Source organism: Lampris incognitus, chromosome 8, assembly GCF_029633865.1.
Source record: "Lampris incognitus isolate fLamInc1 chromosome 8, fLamInc1.hap2, whole genome shotgun sequence".
Taxonomy (NCBI): Eukaryota; Metazoa; Chordata; class Actinopteri; order Lampriformes; family Lampridae; genus Lampris; species Lampris incognitus.
The window spans coordinates 62207215-62221992 of record NC_079218.1 but is presented as its reverse complement, the minus strand read 5'-3'; the positions used below and the strand labels follow the sequence as shown (position 1 = coordinate 62221992).

The 14778-nt window shown below is 52.1% G+C and overlaps 1 protein-coding gene across 2 annotated transcripts in view; it reads left to right on the top strand.

Moving 5' to 3' along the window:
* The window catches only part of camk2a (calcium/calmodulin-dependent protein kinase II alpha), a 292509-nt gene that overhangs the window by 159236 nt on the left and 118495 nt on the right, over positions 1-14778 (top strand). For both annotated transcript variants that reach the window (XM_056284736.1, XM_056284737.1), the window contains exons 4-5: positions 4260-4314; positions 4636-4701. In XM_056284736.1, the coding sequence (XP_056140711.1) occupies positions 4260-4314; positions 4636-4701 (121 nt within the window). The remainder of the gene's footprint in view (positions 1-4259; positions 4315-4635; positions 4702-14778) is intronic.

The following is a 14778-nucleotide window of genomic DNA, read 5'->3' as shown; positions in this document are numbered from 1 at the left end:
TGTGGGACCAAGGTCGGCCAGGGGCAGGAAGGGGGCGCAGGAGACCTGCTGGAGGGCAATGGAGAGCCTTGCTGTGGGCGCAGGTGGTGCAGGCAGCCACGAACTCTCTGGTGTCTGCCTCCATGGTGGGCCACCAGAAACCCCTGCGGATGAAGGCCACCGTTCGGTGGACACCGGGGCGGCGGGCAAAACGGCTTGAGTGGCCCCACTCCAGCACCTGGGGCCGGACAGAGGGAGGCACAAATAGCCGGTTCTGGGGTCCATTGCCTGGGTCGGGCTGAGCGCGCTGGGCCCTTCTCACCACCGATTCGATGGCCCAGGTGACGACACCCACCACCCGGGCCGGGGGAAGGATGGTGTCTGGGGCGTCAGGGGACCCCTCTGGAAACATACGGGAGAGGGCGTCTGCCCTGACGTTCTTGGTGCCCGGGCGGTAGGTGAGGGTGAAGTCGAACCGGCTGAAGAAGAGCGCCCAGCGCGCCTGCCTGGGGTTGAGCCTCTTAGCCGTCCGCACGTAGGTCAGGTTCTTGTGATCGGACCATACGATGAATGGCTGCCCTGCTCCCTCCAGCCAGTGTCTCCACTCCTCTAAGGCAGCGTGGACAGCCAGCAATTCCCTGTTGCCGATGTCATAGTTCTTCTCCGCAGGACTGAAACACCGGGAGAAGAAGGCGCACGGGTGGATCTTCTGGTTCTCCTCCGACCGCTGGGAGAGGACGGCTCCGATGCCCGTGTCCGATTCGTCCACCTCCACGATGAACTGCCTGGACGGGTCCGGGTGGGCGAGCACCAGAGCCGTTGTGAACAGCCTCTTCAGAGCCGAGAAGGCGGCCTCTGCCTCCGAGGTCCAGGAGAAGGGGCGGAGGGTGGTGGTGAGTGCAGTGAGGGGGGCGGCCACACGGCTGAACCCCCTGATGAAGCGCCTGTAGAAGTTTGCAAACCCCAGGAAGCGCTGGAGTTGCGTTCTGTTGGTGGGCCGTGCCCACTCCTCCACCGCTCGGGTCTTCCTGGGGTCGGTGCGGACGAGCCCCTTCTCCACGATGTGGCCAAGGAACTCCACGGAGGCGGAGTGAAGCACGCACTTCTCGGCCTTCACGAAGAGCCTGTTCTCCAGCAGCCTTTGGAGGACCAGGCGGACATGCTGGTGGTGTTCCTCCTCAGTCCTGGAGAACACGAGGATGTCATCCAGGTACACCACCGTGAACATGTTCAGCATGTCCTGGAGCACGTCATTGACCAACGCCTGGAAGACGGCTGGGGCGTTGGTGAGGCTGAAGGGCATAACGAGATACTCGAAATGCCCTAGGTGGGTGTTGAAGGCTGTCTTCCATTCATCCCCTTCCCGGATGCGCACCAGGTGGTACGCGCTGCGCAGGTCTAGCTTGGTGAACACCGTGGCGTGAGTGAGTGGCTCGAACGTGGAACTCATAAGGGGGAGTGGATATTTATTTTTCAAGGTGATGTCATTTAACATTCGATAATCTATGCAAGGCCTCGGGCTGCCCTCCTTCTTTGCCACAAAAAAGAAGCCCGCTGCCACCGGGGAAGACGAGGGCCTTATGATTCCTGAGGCCAGGGACTCCTTGATATAATTGCGCATAGACTCCTTCTCCGGGACGGAGAGGTTATACAACCGACCGGTGGGAAGGGCGGCCCCGGGAAGGAGATCTATGGCGCAATCATAGGGACGGTGAGGGGGGAGGGAAAGTGCCCTGTCCTTACTAAATACAGGGGCTAAATCGTGATAAATGAGAGGAACACCAGTGAGATCCGTGGGAGGAGGCACGGGTCTGAGGCCGCTGGACGGGGAGTGGGTGGAGCGAAGGCAGTTGGCATGACACGCAACGCTCCAACCCAAAATCCGCCCAGTAGACCAAGAGATGTGGGGATCGTGCCGGTCCAGCCACGGTCTTCCTAACATCAGGGCACTGTGGGGGCGTGCAAAACCAAAAAACGCATAGATTCCACGTGATTACCCGAAAGAGTGAGGGTGAGGGAAGCAGTGCTGTGTGTGATCTTACCAAGTAAACAACCATCTAGGGCTTGGGCTGTGAGGGGTGTGTCTAGGGGGACGAGTGGAACGCCGACCTGCCGGGCCAGCGAGATGTCCATCAAACACTCGTCCGCCCCCGAATCCAGGAGTGCACCAATAGAGAGTGAGTCGTTACCCCAGGTGAGAGTGACCGGGAACAGCTGGTTGTGCTCCTTTTTGGGCTGGGGCTGAGGAAGGGTCGTAAGGCTCACTAGGACACCCCTTGCTAGTCAGCCAGGTCTTTTGGGCGAGTCGGGCAGGCCTTGATGTAGTGGCCCGACCTCCCGCAGTAGAGGCAGAGGTGGTCACACATCCTCTGCTCCCTAACCTCCAGCGGGAGCCGTGACCGACCCAACTGCATGGGCTCCTCCTCCGGCCTGGATCCAGAAGCCACCCAGGGTTGCGAGGGGGAGTGTGAGGGTGGAGAGAGCCCACGGGACGCTGACCCAGGGATGGGGCTTGGTCTATGGGAGGGGCCAGTCCGCGGGGCGCGTTCCTGGCGCCGCTTCCACAGCCGTTCGTCCATGAGGAGGGCGAGGATGATGAGCTCGTTGAAGGAGGCAAGGCGGTCCCGAACGATGAGGTCTTTGATGGGCTCGCTCAGCCCCCTCCTGTACGCGCTCTTGAGCGCAGTGTCATCCCACCCACTGTCTGCCGCGAGTATCCTCACCTCCAAGGAATAATCTGCCACCGACCTGGCTCCCTGCTGGATGGAATGGAGGCGGCTGGCAGCGTCCTGCCCGTCAGCTGGATGGTCGAACACCAGACGGAACTCGCGGCGGAAGGCACCATAGTCCGAGGCGAGCCGCTCGGTCTGGCCAACCGCCGCTATGGCCCAGCTGAGGGCTTTGCCGGTGAGGAGGGACATAACAAGGGCTACCTTAGTCTCTCCTGTCCTATACCTGGCTGGCTGGTGTTTGAACAGGAGCTCACACTGACCAAGGAAACCCCTGAACAGCTCGAACTCCCCACCGAAGGCCTTGGGGCAGGGAAGGTTAGGCTCGAACCGGGGGTCCAGTGGGGATTGACTCGGAGGAGGGGGAACGTCGGGACCAGGAACGGGGAATCCGGAGGCCGAGCTGGGGGCAGGGACCGGGGCCAGAGCACGGTGTTCGCTCATCCTGGAGACCGCTGTAGTGAGTGCAGCGATCTGTGTGGAGAGGGCGTCTAACGCGCTCGTCGTGGCCTGGGAGCTAGACTGAAGATCGCTGATCTCTCCGGTGACATGGGTGAAGGCAGTAGTAAGCTCTGAGCTGAGAGAGGCAAGTTGGCAGCTCTGACTTCTTACTACTGCCTCTAGGGGGACGGGGCTCTGGGGCTTAGGGGTCGGGGTGTCACAGGGATCGTCTGCCCCTTGGGTTTGCCTGGGTCCATAATGGCTCCGATGTTCTGTTATGCTCGCGCACCAGAACCCGACCCGTGTGGCGAAACCCAAGGCAGACAGACACAGGATGACTTCGAAATCCAAAAAGGGCGGTTTTATTGGGGGAGGGGAATGTATGGTGCAAAAGCCTTCTGTTAGTGGGATGTGTGAATAAACTATGTGTGGTGTCCCGTGGTTTGCGTGTATAACTATGTGTGAGTGTTTTTAGCCTATGTGTGGTGCGGTATGTAAATGACAAGGGGGTGTTGAAATAATGTGCGTGCACCTGGCGAACAAGTCCAGTCCGTGATCCAAAAGGGGTTGTCCGAGGAAGTCCGGGTCCGAGATCCGGGAAGTCGAGTCCGAAAGGAGGGGTCCAGGTAGGGGGACACGGGGGAGATCGCTGGAGAGGTCCGGGGAAAAATGTGAAGGTCGCTGGGGACGAGGGAGACGTGGGGAGCCGTGGAAGTCACAGAGGGAGAGTCTTGGGGGGGAAACAGAGAGACATGAAGATAAGACACTGGGGAATAAAGGGAATAGCAAGAGGGCAAGGAACGCTGGAGGGCTTGTCAGAGCTTTACCGCAGGGTTCAGTAACGTCGAAGCACGGAGTGGTGTTCTGGGAGACTTCTTGTAGAAGGCTGCCTGATTGCCACAGGTGTGCCTGATGGATGATGGCAAACACCTGGTGCAGTGCAGCGCTCGTCTCCTCAGAGCGCCAGCCGAGCGCTCGGATGTTTCCGGCACGTCCGAGCTGGGGGAGTGGCTTGAACAGGCAGCTCGGGGCGGTGTAACCACAACACAGCCACCAAATTGATTTCCTAAATTCAACATGAACAAATTCCGATTCTCTTTCTTTTTCCAGTTCGTTTACATGACAGTATTTCCGAGGAGGGACACCACTATCTAATCTTCGACTTGTGAGTTTTTCCTTCTCTTTTCTTTTTCATCTCTGAAGTTGATGTTACTTTCTCTCTCGCACTGCCTCTCTTTCTCTCAGGTTAATCTGTATAGTCTCTCTCTTTCTCAGTCTCAGATTCAGTCTCAGCCGGATCTATCTACTCTAACTCTCTCTCAATCTCCCTCTCTTTCTCTCTGTTCCTCCCTGTTCCTCCAACTTCTCTCTCTCTCTCTCTCCCGCTCTCTCTCTCTCTCTCTCTCTCTCTCGCTCTCTCTCTCTCTCTCTCTCTCTCTCTCTCTCTCTCTCTCTCTCTCTCTCTCTCTCTCTCTCTCTCTCTCAGGGTAACAGGTGGGGAGCTGTTTGAGGATATTGTAGCCAGAGAATACTACAGTGAAGCAGATGCCAGGTGAAAATCCACCATCATCACATTTCTATCTATCTATCTATCTATCTATCTATCTATCTATCTATCTATCTATCTATCTATCTATCTATCTATCTGTCTGTCTGTCTGTCTGGCTGGCTGGCTGGCTGGCTGGCTGGCTGGCTGGCTGGCTGGCCTGGCTGGCTGGCTGTCTAGCTATCGATTCATAAATGGCGCATGCTCAGTCCGGCGCCTGCAGCTAGTTTCTGTCCATGTAGGAGATTATTTCATTATTATTGTTGTTTTATATGTTATCTTGTCCTATGTGGGTTAGTTTTTTCTTAGGTTGTTGTGTAGTTCCATGTGTTTTCTCTGGGTCGGGTCGAAGATGGAGATTCTTTTTTACCTGCTTTTGGTGATATTTACGAATTTCGCCTTGGGCCACACATACTGTCAAAGAACCCAGTACACGCGGCATTTTCTCTTACGTCGGCGGTGGAATCACCAGACCCTGGATTCAACTCTTTCCCCACGGATCTCTGACATAAATCAGATTATATCTAGTGATCCCACATCCACAAGTAATGACTTCTTTAAGAAAGCGGCCTATACCAGGAAGAGAGGAGGTGTGCGCCGGCGGTTACGTAAGCAACGGCAAAACAATCGCATTCCCCTGCCCTCCATGATCCTGGCCAACGTTCAGTCATTGAGGAATAAAATGGACGAATTACACGCGAATACCAGACATCTACCTGAATAGAGGGATGCTTGTCTCTTAGCATTCATGGAAACATGGCTCACGGAGAATGATTCTGATGCCTCACTGGATACAAATGGCTTTGGCGCTCCCATAAGGCTTGACCGGGATAATGCGGTAACACAGAAATGTCACGGGGGTGGGGTGGGGTGTGTGTGTTGCGTATCGTGAATGAAGACCAGAGGCCAGTGTAGCGAAGTCCAAAGGCAGGCAGACACAGAGAACAGAGAAACCCGAAGGCAATTTTAATGTAGGAAAACAAAAGTAAAAAAACTGTCACAAAATAATAACAGGGGAATCTCACTGGGGACCGGGGTTCGCGCCTCGGTCTTGTCAGATCCGACTATGGCCGGACTCGATGAAGCAGCAATAATTGGCAATGCTGTCTTCGGGAGGGGGGCGGAGTCGGCTTGTGTTCGTCACGTGAATGCGTCTCTGGGTGTGTTGGAAAAAGCAGTGGTTCGGCCTGGAGTCACCTTGTCATGGAAGTGGCGAGGCGTCTCCTTCGAGACTGCTGGCCGGAGAAATGCAGTTGGCGAACGCATGCAGTACGAGGGTGGGTGTTTGAACTAAAATAGGGAGTGATTGGCCACTAAATTCGGAGAAAAAGGGAAAATCAGAAATAGATTAAAATAAATAACAGGGGAATCTAAGGTGGGGGTGTTGTGATGATGTGCGTGCATCTGGCTATCAAAGTCCAAATCCGTTGAGTGAGGGCTTGTCCGAGGCAGTCCGAGTCCGTGATCCAGGAGGTCAAGTCCGAAGGGAGGGGTCCAGGGAGAGAGACATGGAGGGAGATCGCTGGAGGGGGGTCCAGGAAAACGTGATGGTCACTGGGGACGAGGAGCGAGGGAGACGCGGGGAGCCGTGGAAGTCACCGAGGGAGGGTCTTGACGGGAACAAAAACAGTGAGACGAAACACACAAAAAAAGCAGGAACACAGGTGTTAGATACTAAGGAACAACACAACACTGTGGGAATAGGAACGAGAAAAGGGTAAGCAGGAAATCACTAGAATAGGCTTGTCAGAGCTTTACTGCAGGGTTCAGTACGTCAAAGCCCAGGGAGGCGTTCTGGGAGGCTTCTTGTAGAGGGCTGCCTGATAGCCGCAGGTGTGCCTGATGGATGATGGCAAACACCTGGTGCAGCGCAGCGCTCGTCACCTCAGAGCGCGAACCGACCGCTCGGATGTTTCCGGCCCGTCCGAGCTGGGGGAGTGGCTTGAACGTACCTTTCCCCCTCAAAACAAAGAGAGTCAACATGTAATGAGGGGTGTTGACACCTCTTTTTGGGAGTCACCATTTGTGTACATAATTAAGCTTCAATGTTCTTACCTGTTGTTTATAACGCTGTTAATCACTCGTGAATATGTTTCTGTTAGCCCGTGGGGAAATTACTACAAACTTAATAGACCCAAAAACAACCTATGGATTCTACACAAGAAGAGATAAAGTTCATGTCTTTGAAAGTCAATGGATTAGGAACCCAGTCAAAAGAGCTAAAATTATGGCTAAAAGTAAAAAAAAGGGGGGGGAAACAGACCAGATTCCTGCAAGAATAATACCTATCACAAACAGAGCATGAGAAATTGAAGAGATTTTGATTCAAAAGCACCTTTTATATCTGCTGTCATGGGTGTGTGATCTTGGTCATCAGCGCTCTTCCATCCCCTGATTAGTTTTTTAGTTTACTTGCGTCCGTGTGCCTAAATAACCCTGATTGCCCGGGTTCACTCAGTTCCCCTTTCTCCGATTGGCTGTCTAGTTTCTTCTCTGTCCTGCACATCTGCACCCAATCTCCTTCCCCTTTCTCCGATTAGTTGTACGGGTCTTGTGAACCTGCACCCAATCTCCCTGATTGGCCTCCACTGGATATAATATACAGTGCTGCTTGAAAGTTTGTGAACCCTCCAGACATGGTTACTGTTTTTGTAGAAAACATTAAAATAAGCTCATTACACATACATCCAAATCCCAATTTGTAAAGCACACCTTCCAAATAATGGACACACACACAAAAAGAGATATATTTTCATTATTTAATTCAACAAAGGTGGTTTATTTCACAAAAACTGAAAATTTAACATGTGCAAAAGTATGTGAACCCTTGTATTAGTAGCTTGTGGCTCCTCCTTTTGAGGCCATTACTTCATCCAAACGTCTTCTGTAACCACTAACCAGTCTCTCGCATCTGCTTATGGGGCTTTTTGCCCACTCCTCCTTGCAGAACTCAGCCAGTTGAGAGAGGTTGGAGGGACATCTGGTATGTACCAACTTCTTCAGGTCTCGCCACAACATTTCAATTGGATTAAGATCCGGACTTTGACTGGGCCTATCCAGAGTACGAATCCTCTTTCTCTGAAGCCATTCCTTTGTAGTTTTGCTGGAATGCTTTGGGTCATTGTCTTGTTGCATAATCCATTTTCGTCCCAGCTTCAACTCCCTGACAGATGGCAGGAGATTCTGGTCAAGAATTTGTTGATATGCCAGAGAATTCATGGTTCCTTGGATAATATGGAGTCGTCCAGGTCCAGAAGCAGAAAAGCAGCCCCAGACCTTCACATTTCCACCACCATGCTTCACTGTTGGGAGGAGGTTATTTTCTTCATATGCAGTGTTGGCTTTTCTCCAAACATGTTGGTTTTGATTGTGACCAAATAATTCTATTTTGGACTCGTCTGTCCAGAGAATGGACTTCCAGAAGGCCTCTGGTTTGTCCAAGTGCTCTCTGGCAAAGTTGAAATGGGCAGCTTTTTTCTTTTTTGAGAGCAGAGGCTTCCTTCTAGCAACCCTCTCATGAATGTCATGGCTATTCAATTTTCGTCTGATTGTAGATGCATGCACATTTGTCCCAGATGCTACCAGAGAGGTCTGCAACTCTCTAGAGGTGATGTGTGGGTTGGCCTTTACCCGATTTATTATTTTTCTGGTGCTTCTGGGTGATAGTTTTGATGGGCGTCCACTTCTAGGCAGAGTTGCTGTCATGTTGAAGGCCCTCCATTTGTAAATTATTTGTCTTACAGTGGATGGATGGAGCTGGAATCTTTTGGAGATGGTCTTATAGCCCTCCCCAGACTGATGGGCTGTCACTACCCTCTTCTTCATGTCCTCGGATATCTCCTTTGCTCTCGGCATTGTTGATTTCTATGGGACCACAGTGGTTTGGTTGGTTTCCTTTCTCTTTTAATTAGTGCAGGCCAAACCCTTTCCCAAGGATGTCTCATTTCATTCATCTGCTTAAATGATTAATTAAGCACCAAAATGTGTTTCACCTGAGTCTGTTACCTGCTTGACTTAACCAATACAGCTGGGGGTTCACTTACTTTTGCACATACACTATTCCATGTTTCATGTAGTTTTGGGCTACTTAAACAAGTCCCACTAAACAAGTACATGCAACTGATCAACATATATCTGACATTTCATACATAAAAACTGGTGATGATAGAATAAGAAAACCATGGTAAAACAACAGAAAAATCTAAACTGCTCAAGGGGTTCACATACTTTCAAACAGCACTGTATGCCCCTTGTTTGCTTTGGCTCATTGTCGGTTCGTCTCACTCTCATTAAGACACACACTGAGACACACACAGAGACTCTTGGTCACCAGAGTGCCTCATCTGTTGTGAGCTTTCCCAGCTGTCTATTCCTGCCGTTTGTACCTGCAGTTTGTACGTTTTGTGTAATTAAAGAGTTGTCTTAACCGGTTTGCCTCCACTGTATGCACTTGGGTCCTCTCTCTGCTCTCGTCGTGACAGTACGAACCGACCAAGTATGGACCCAGCGAATGGTTCAATGTACTGAAGACAACTTCGGCCGAGGCCGGTGTCTGGTGTGAATGGGTTCCGGCTTGGTGTTATCCAGCCAGATAACCAGCAGCTAGTCTTCAAGTCCGCTGGCTCTTAACCCACTAACCACCAGCCTGCTTACTACTACTACTACGACTACTACTACTTTCGGCTGCTCCCGTTAGGGGTTGCCACAGCGGATCATCCGTTTCCATTTCTTAACCACCAGCCTGCCTACTGGCTGGTAAACCACCAGTTAATGGGTGGTGCCGAGGCGACTCCAGCCCTGGACCCATTCTGGGGAGCCCACCTGGCCAGGGGAGGTCCCCGTAGTCTCTGCCAGTCCCATGTCCCCCGGCAGCCGCCGGCCACACCGGCCGCCTTCCACACTGGCCGACGCCTTCCACATTTTCCTGTTCTGCCGGCCACCTCAGCCGACCTTTCAGGTTCAGTTGCCCATCATCCCCAAGTCTCAGCTGACCAGCGTCCCCGAGCCTCAGCTGCCCAGTGTCCCCGAGTTCTAGAATGGTCAGTCTGTTCCTGTGCCGTCGACCGTCTTTGCCGACGTGCGGTCTGTCCAAGAGCAGTCGACCACGCCGCCACCTAAGCCTGCTCCCCGAGCAGCCGCCGGGCCGCCTCCGAAGTCTGCTACCCGAGCGGCCGCCGGGCCACCTCTGAAGCCTGCTACATGAGCAGCCGCTGGGCCACCTCTGATGCCTGTCTCCCGAGCAGCTGCCAGGCCGCCTCCGAAGCCTGTCCCACGAGCGGCTGTTCCTTCGCCTCTGAAGCCTGGTCCCCAAGCGGCCGTCCCGCCGCCTCCGAAACCTGGTCCTCTAGCGGCTGTCCCGCCACCTCCGAAGGTTGTCCCACGAGCGGCTGTCCCGCTGCCTCTGAAGCCTGGTCCGCGAGCGGCCGTCCCGCCACCTCCAAATCTGTCCCCCGAGGAGCCCCCATGCCGCCGCCGAGGCCTGTTTCCCAAAGGTTGCCACGCCGCCTCCAAGGTCTGTTCCCAACCGGCTGCCACGCCTCCTTCGAGGTCTGTTTCCCGAGCGGTCCCTCCGCCGCCTCCGAGGTCTGTTTCCTGAGCAGTCCGTCCGCCGCCTCTGAAGTGTGTTTCCCGAGCGGCCATCCCGCCACCTCTGAAGTCTGTTTCCTGAGCAGCTGTCCAGCCGCCTACGAAATCTGTTTCCCGAGAGGCCGACCCCCGACCTCCGAAGTCCGTTTCCCGAGCGGCCGTCCCGCCGCCTTTGAAGTATGTTTCCCGAGCAGCCATCCCGCCACGGCGGTACTGTCGGCGTCGCTGGCCTCCGGGTCATCCATCTGCCCGTCCGCCAGAGCTGCTCTGCCCCTTGGTCCTGCATCTTGGAGGCTCTACCGATCAGTTCCAGCCCTCAGGCTGTCCGCTTTAGGTCCCTAGCCCCATTCGTCCTCCCCCGGGGCCTCTCCGTCCGTTCAGCTTGGTGCTCTTGGTACTTTTTTTTGGGGCATCTGGAATCCGTCCCTTGAGGAGGGGTCCTGTCATGGGTGTGTGATCCGGGTCATCGGTGCTCTTCCATCCCGATTTGTGTTTTATTTTACCTGCGTCCATGTGCCTGAATGACCCTGATTGCCCGGCTTCACTCACCTCCCCTTTCTCCGATTGGCTGTCCGGTTTCTGCCCTGTCCTGCGCACCTGAGCCCAATCTCCCACTCCTTTTTCCGATTGGTTGTACAGGACCTGCGCACAATCTCCCTGGTTGGCCTCCACTGGGTATATATGCCCCTTGGTTGCTCTGGCTCATTGTTGGTTCATCTCACACTCTCACTGAGACACACTGAGACACACAAAGAGACTCTTGGTCGCCAGAGTGCCTCGTCTGTTGTGAGCTTTCCCCGCTGTCTGTACCTGCTGTCTGTACCTGATGTTTGTTAATTTTGTGTAATTAGAGTTATCTGAACCGGTTTGCCTCCACTGTCTGCACTTGGGTAATCTTCCTGCTCTCGTTGTGACAGCTGCCACTCTAATACTCTCAAAAGCGGAGTAGCAATTCTAATATCTAAAGCGATTAAATTCAAATGCCAAAAAGAAATAAAAGATAGAGAGTGATGACTTTGGTGAACATATATGCACCGCCTGAAAGTGATAACGAATTCTTTAAATCCCTACTGGATATTATCGCTGTAGAAACCGAGGACATGTGTGTAGGTGGAGAAGACCTCAATGTGATAATCGACTATTATCTGGACACAACAAGCTTAAAGAGAAATAAAAAATCTATTGCAAAATTAGTGAAAAATACATGGGAGAACATGGGCTTTTTTTTGACGTGTGAAGGGATCTGCATCCTCTGCGGAGAGACTTCAGTCATTTTTCAGCAACACACTCAGAATTGATTATTTTTTTATTCAGAAAGAAAATAAGGATAGAATACAAGAATGTCAAATTCGAGTGTCTGACATGTCTGATCATAGAGCCATTTACCTAAACGTTTATTTATACAGTAGACAGAAAGATACAATATGGAGATTGAATGTTGGAATATTAAACAACTAACAGAGGTGCTCGGTGTTGCCTGGGGAAAATCTTCTCACCAAAACAACCAACACAATCTGATCTTTATGATATAATTGATGATGAAATATGGGATAATTTTTGATATGATACATGTGGTAAACGAATGTTGAATAAACGAATCTTATTAACGAAAAGTATCAAATGTCATCATTTTCATTCCGTTCATCAAGCGTCTTTGCCAATGTGTGTATTAATCGCTCAGGGCTTAAGCACCTCGGGGTAAACCACGTTGCGTGCCTTCAGGCTACCATTGACATTGTTAGGTGTAGTGCCTCCCTTGACATCTGGAAGGATTTGCCGGAAGTCTCCACAAAGCATCGTTGGAATGCCTATTGTGCAAATAAATCAAATTTTTTACTTGGTTTTTGAAACATTTTTTCGAAATGTGCAATCCTTGGAAAGTGCTGATCATAAATATACCCTTGTTTCTGTTCTGGAGTTTTAAGCGAACATACAAACATACACTCTCGCTTTATAGTATAAAGATATAAGATAAGTTAATAGTTGAGCAAATCAAAACAGATATTCAGAATTATCTGGAGGAAAATAATAATGACGAGACTCAGCTATAAGATTGGCTGTCAAAAGAGGAAAACTGATTGCAATTACAAATAACCTCAAAAAAGGAAAAGTGAAACAACATAAGATACTCGTTGTCAGGGTCTTTCATGTGTCAGTTTCCCGTTTTATTTTGATAGTCTTGTCTCTGTGTTCACGTCCTGTTCCCCATGTGATTACCTGTCCCCGCTCTTATGTGTTTCACCTGTGCCTCCTTATCCCTTCCCTCCTGTGTGTATTTAACCAGTGCTCCCCTGTGTGTCAGTGCCAGATTGTCTTGTCTCCTAGAGCAGCATTCCAGCGTTTCATGTTAGAGAGTTTCCCCATGTCTGACTGTTTTGTTCCTGGTTTCCGAGTCTCAGTCTCCTGTTTTGGTACCGTCGCCTGTTTGTTAGTCCGCCTGGTTCTTGAAGCCTTCTGCCTGCTGATTTTGTACCTCTGCCTGTCTGATTGCCTTTCTGGATTTTGACCCTTGGACCGAATTAAAGACCCTGAGAAGTGATTACTGTCTGCCTGCCTGCATTTGTGTCCGCTAGTCTCTGTGTTCTTGATAGAACAATCTGGCCAAGATGGACACAGCAGAGCAGGACTCCGTGCTCACTACCCTCGAAGTGCGAGAGCGTCAGCTCTGACAACAGGAGAAGAAGATTGAACAGGTGCATCGGGCTGTGGCAGAAGCTCCCCTGCACAGTGAAGCGGTGTGCAGCACAGTTACCGCTCAACTGAACTACGTCATCGGACAGCCTCAAACCATGGGCTCAGCCACTCACCCCTCTCAGTCAGCTAAAACCCCTGCACCGGCCTCATCGTCAGCTCCGGCACCAGAACCGCCTCTAGCTCCTGCTCCTCCCTCAGAAGCCAGACCCGTCCGGCTCTCCAGTCCGGAAAGATTCTCTGGGGAATCTGATGACTGCCGCCACTTCCTCTCTCAGTGCGAGCTCCATTTTGAGTTCCAGCCCGCCTTCTTCCCTTCAGATCGAGCCAAAATAGCCTTCATTATCTCCTACCTATCGGGGAGAGCCAGGGAGTGGGCCACTGCGGAATGGAGCCGGCGGTCTGCAGCATGTAACTCTCTTTCTGTCTTCACCGACACATTTAAACAAATTTTTCACTCTACTCTTCCCGCTAGAGAATTTGCTGGAGCTCTACACTCCCTGAGACAAAGAAGACGATCTGTGATGGACTATGCCATAGAGTTCCGCACGCTAGCCGCCAACAGCGGTTGGAATCAACCTGCCTTGGTGGATGCCTTCTTTAATGGACTCTCCGAGACCCTGAAGGATCATCTCACTCCTCTGGACCTGCCTGTGGAGCTGGATGCCCTCGTCGCCTTAGCCCCCGCATCGACTAAAGACTGAGAAATAGACAGAGAGGTCGCTCCATCAGGGAACCTGACCAGCTCGGCACCCCTCCCCAAGCTTCAGTCTCCATGAGCAGCTCACCTCCCAACGCTGTTCCGGAGCCAATGGAGGTTGGGCGTACCCGCCTCACCCCAGCCGAACGTCACCGTCGGATGATGGAGGGTCAGTGCATATACTGTGCCCAGCTGGGTCATTTCATTACCTCCTGCCCTCTACGTGGTTCCCTACCTGCTCCACCCTCTAGACCCCTGGTGAGTGTTACCACTCTTAAAAATAAGACTCAGAGACAATTAACAAAGGTGAAACCAACCGCTGCCTCTTCTACTCTGAACTGTTCAGCATTAGTTGATTCAGGTGCAGATACTAACGTGATGGATTTCAGTATAGCCCAGAGCCTAGGCGCCTCGGATGAGCCGCTGCCTACACCCCTCCTTGCCACGGCTCTTGACGGCAGGCTTATTGACACTTTTACTCATCAGACCTCCCCCATCCAGATGTGCCTCCCCGACGGACATGTGGAAAACCTCCGTTTTCACCTGTACAACTCTGAGATGCATCCCCTGATCCTCGGGTACCCCTGGCTGATTCAGCACAACCCACACGTCAACTTGGCTACCGGTCAGGTAATTGGGTGGGGGGAAAAAACTGCTACCAAGACTGTTTCTATGACATAGCCTCTAATCTCTTGAGTAAGACACAGTCAAAGGACTCTCCTGACCTGACTGGTGTCCCAGCCTGTTACCATGACTTACAAGAAGTTTTCAGTATGAGCAGAGCTGCTTCCATTCCTCCCCATCATGAATATGACTGTGCTATCGACCTCCTCCCCGGTGCACCCATTCCTAAAGGTCGGTTGTACTCTCTGTCCACAGCCGAGAGAAAGGCTATGGAGGATTACATTAATGACTCCCTCGCAGCTGGGCTAATTCGGCCATCATCCTCTCCAGCTGGAGCAGGGTTCTTCTTAGTTGAGAAGAAAGACAAGCGTCTAAGACCATGCATTGACTATTCCCCACTCAACAACATTACAACCAAGAACCCTTACCCCCTCCCACTAATTTCTTCTGTCTTTGACGTCCTCACGGTTGCCAAGGTATTC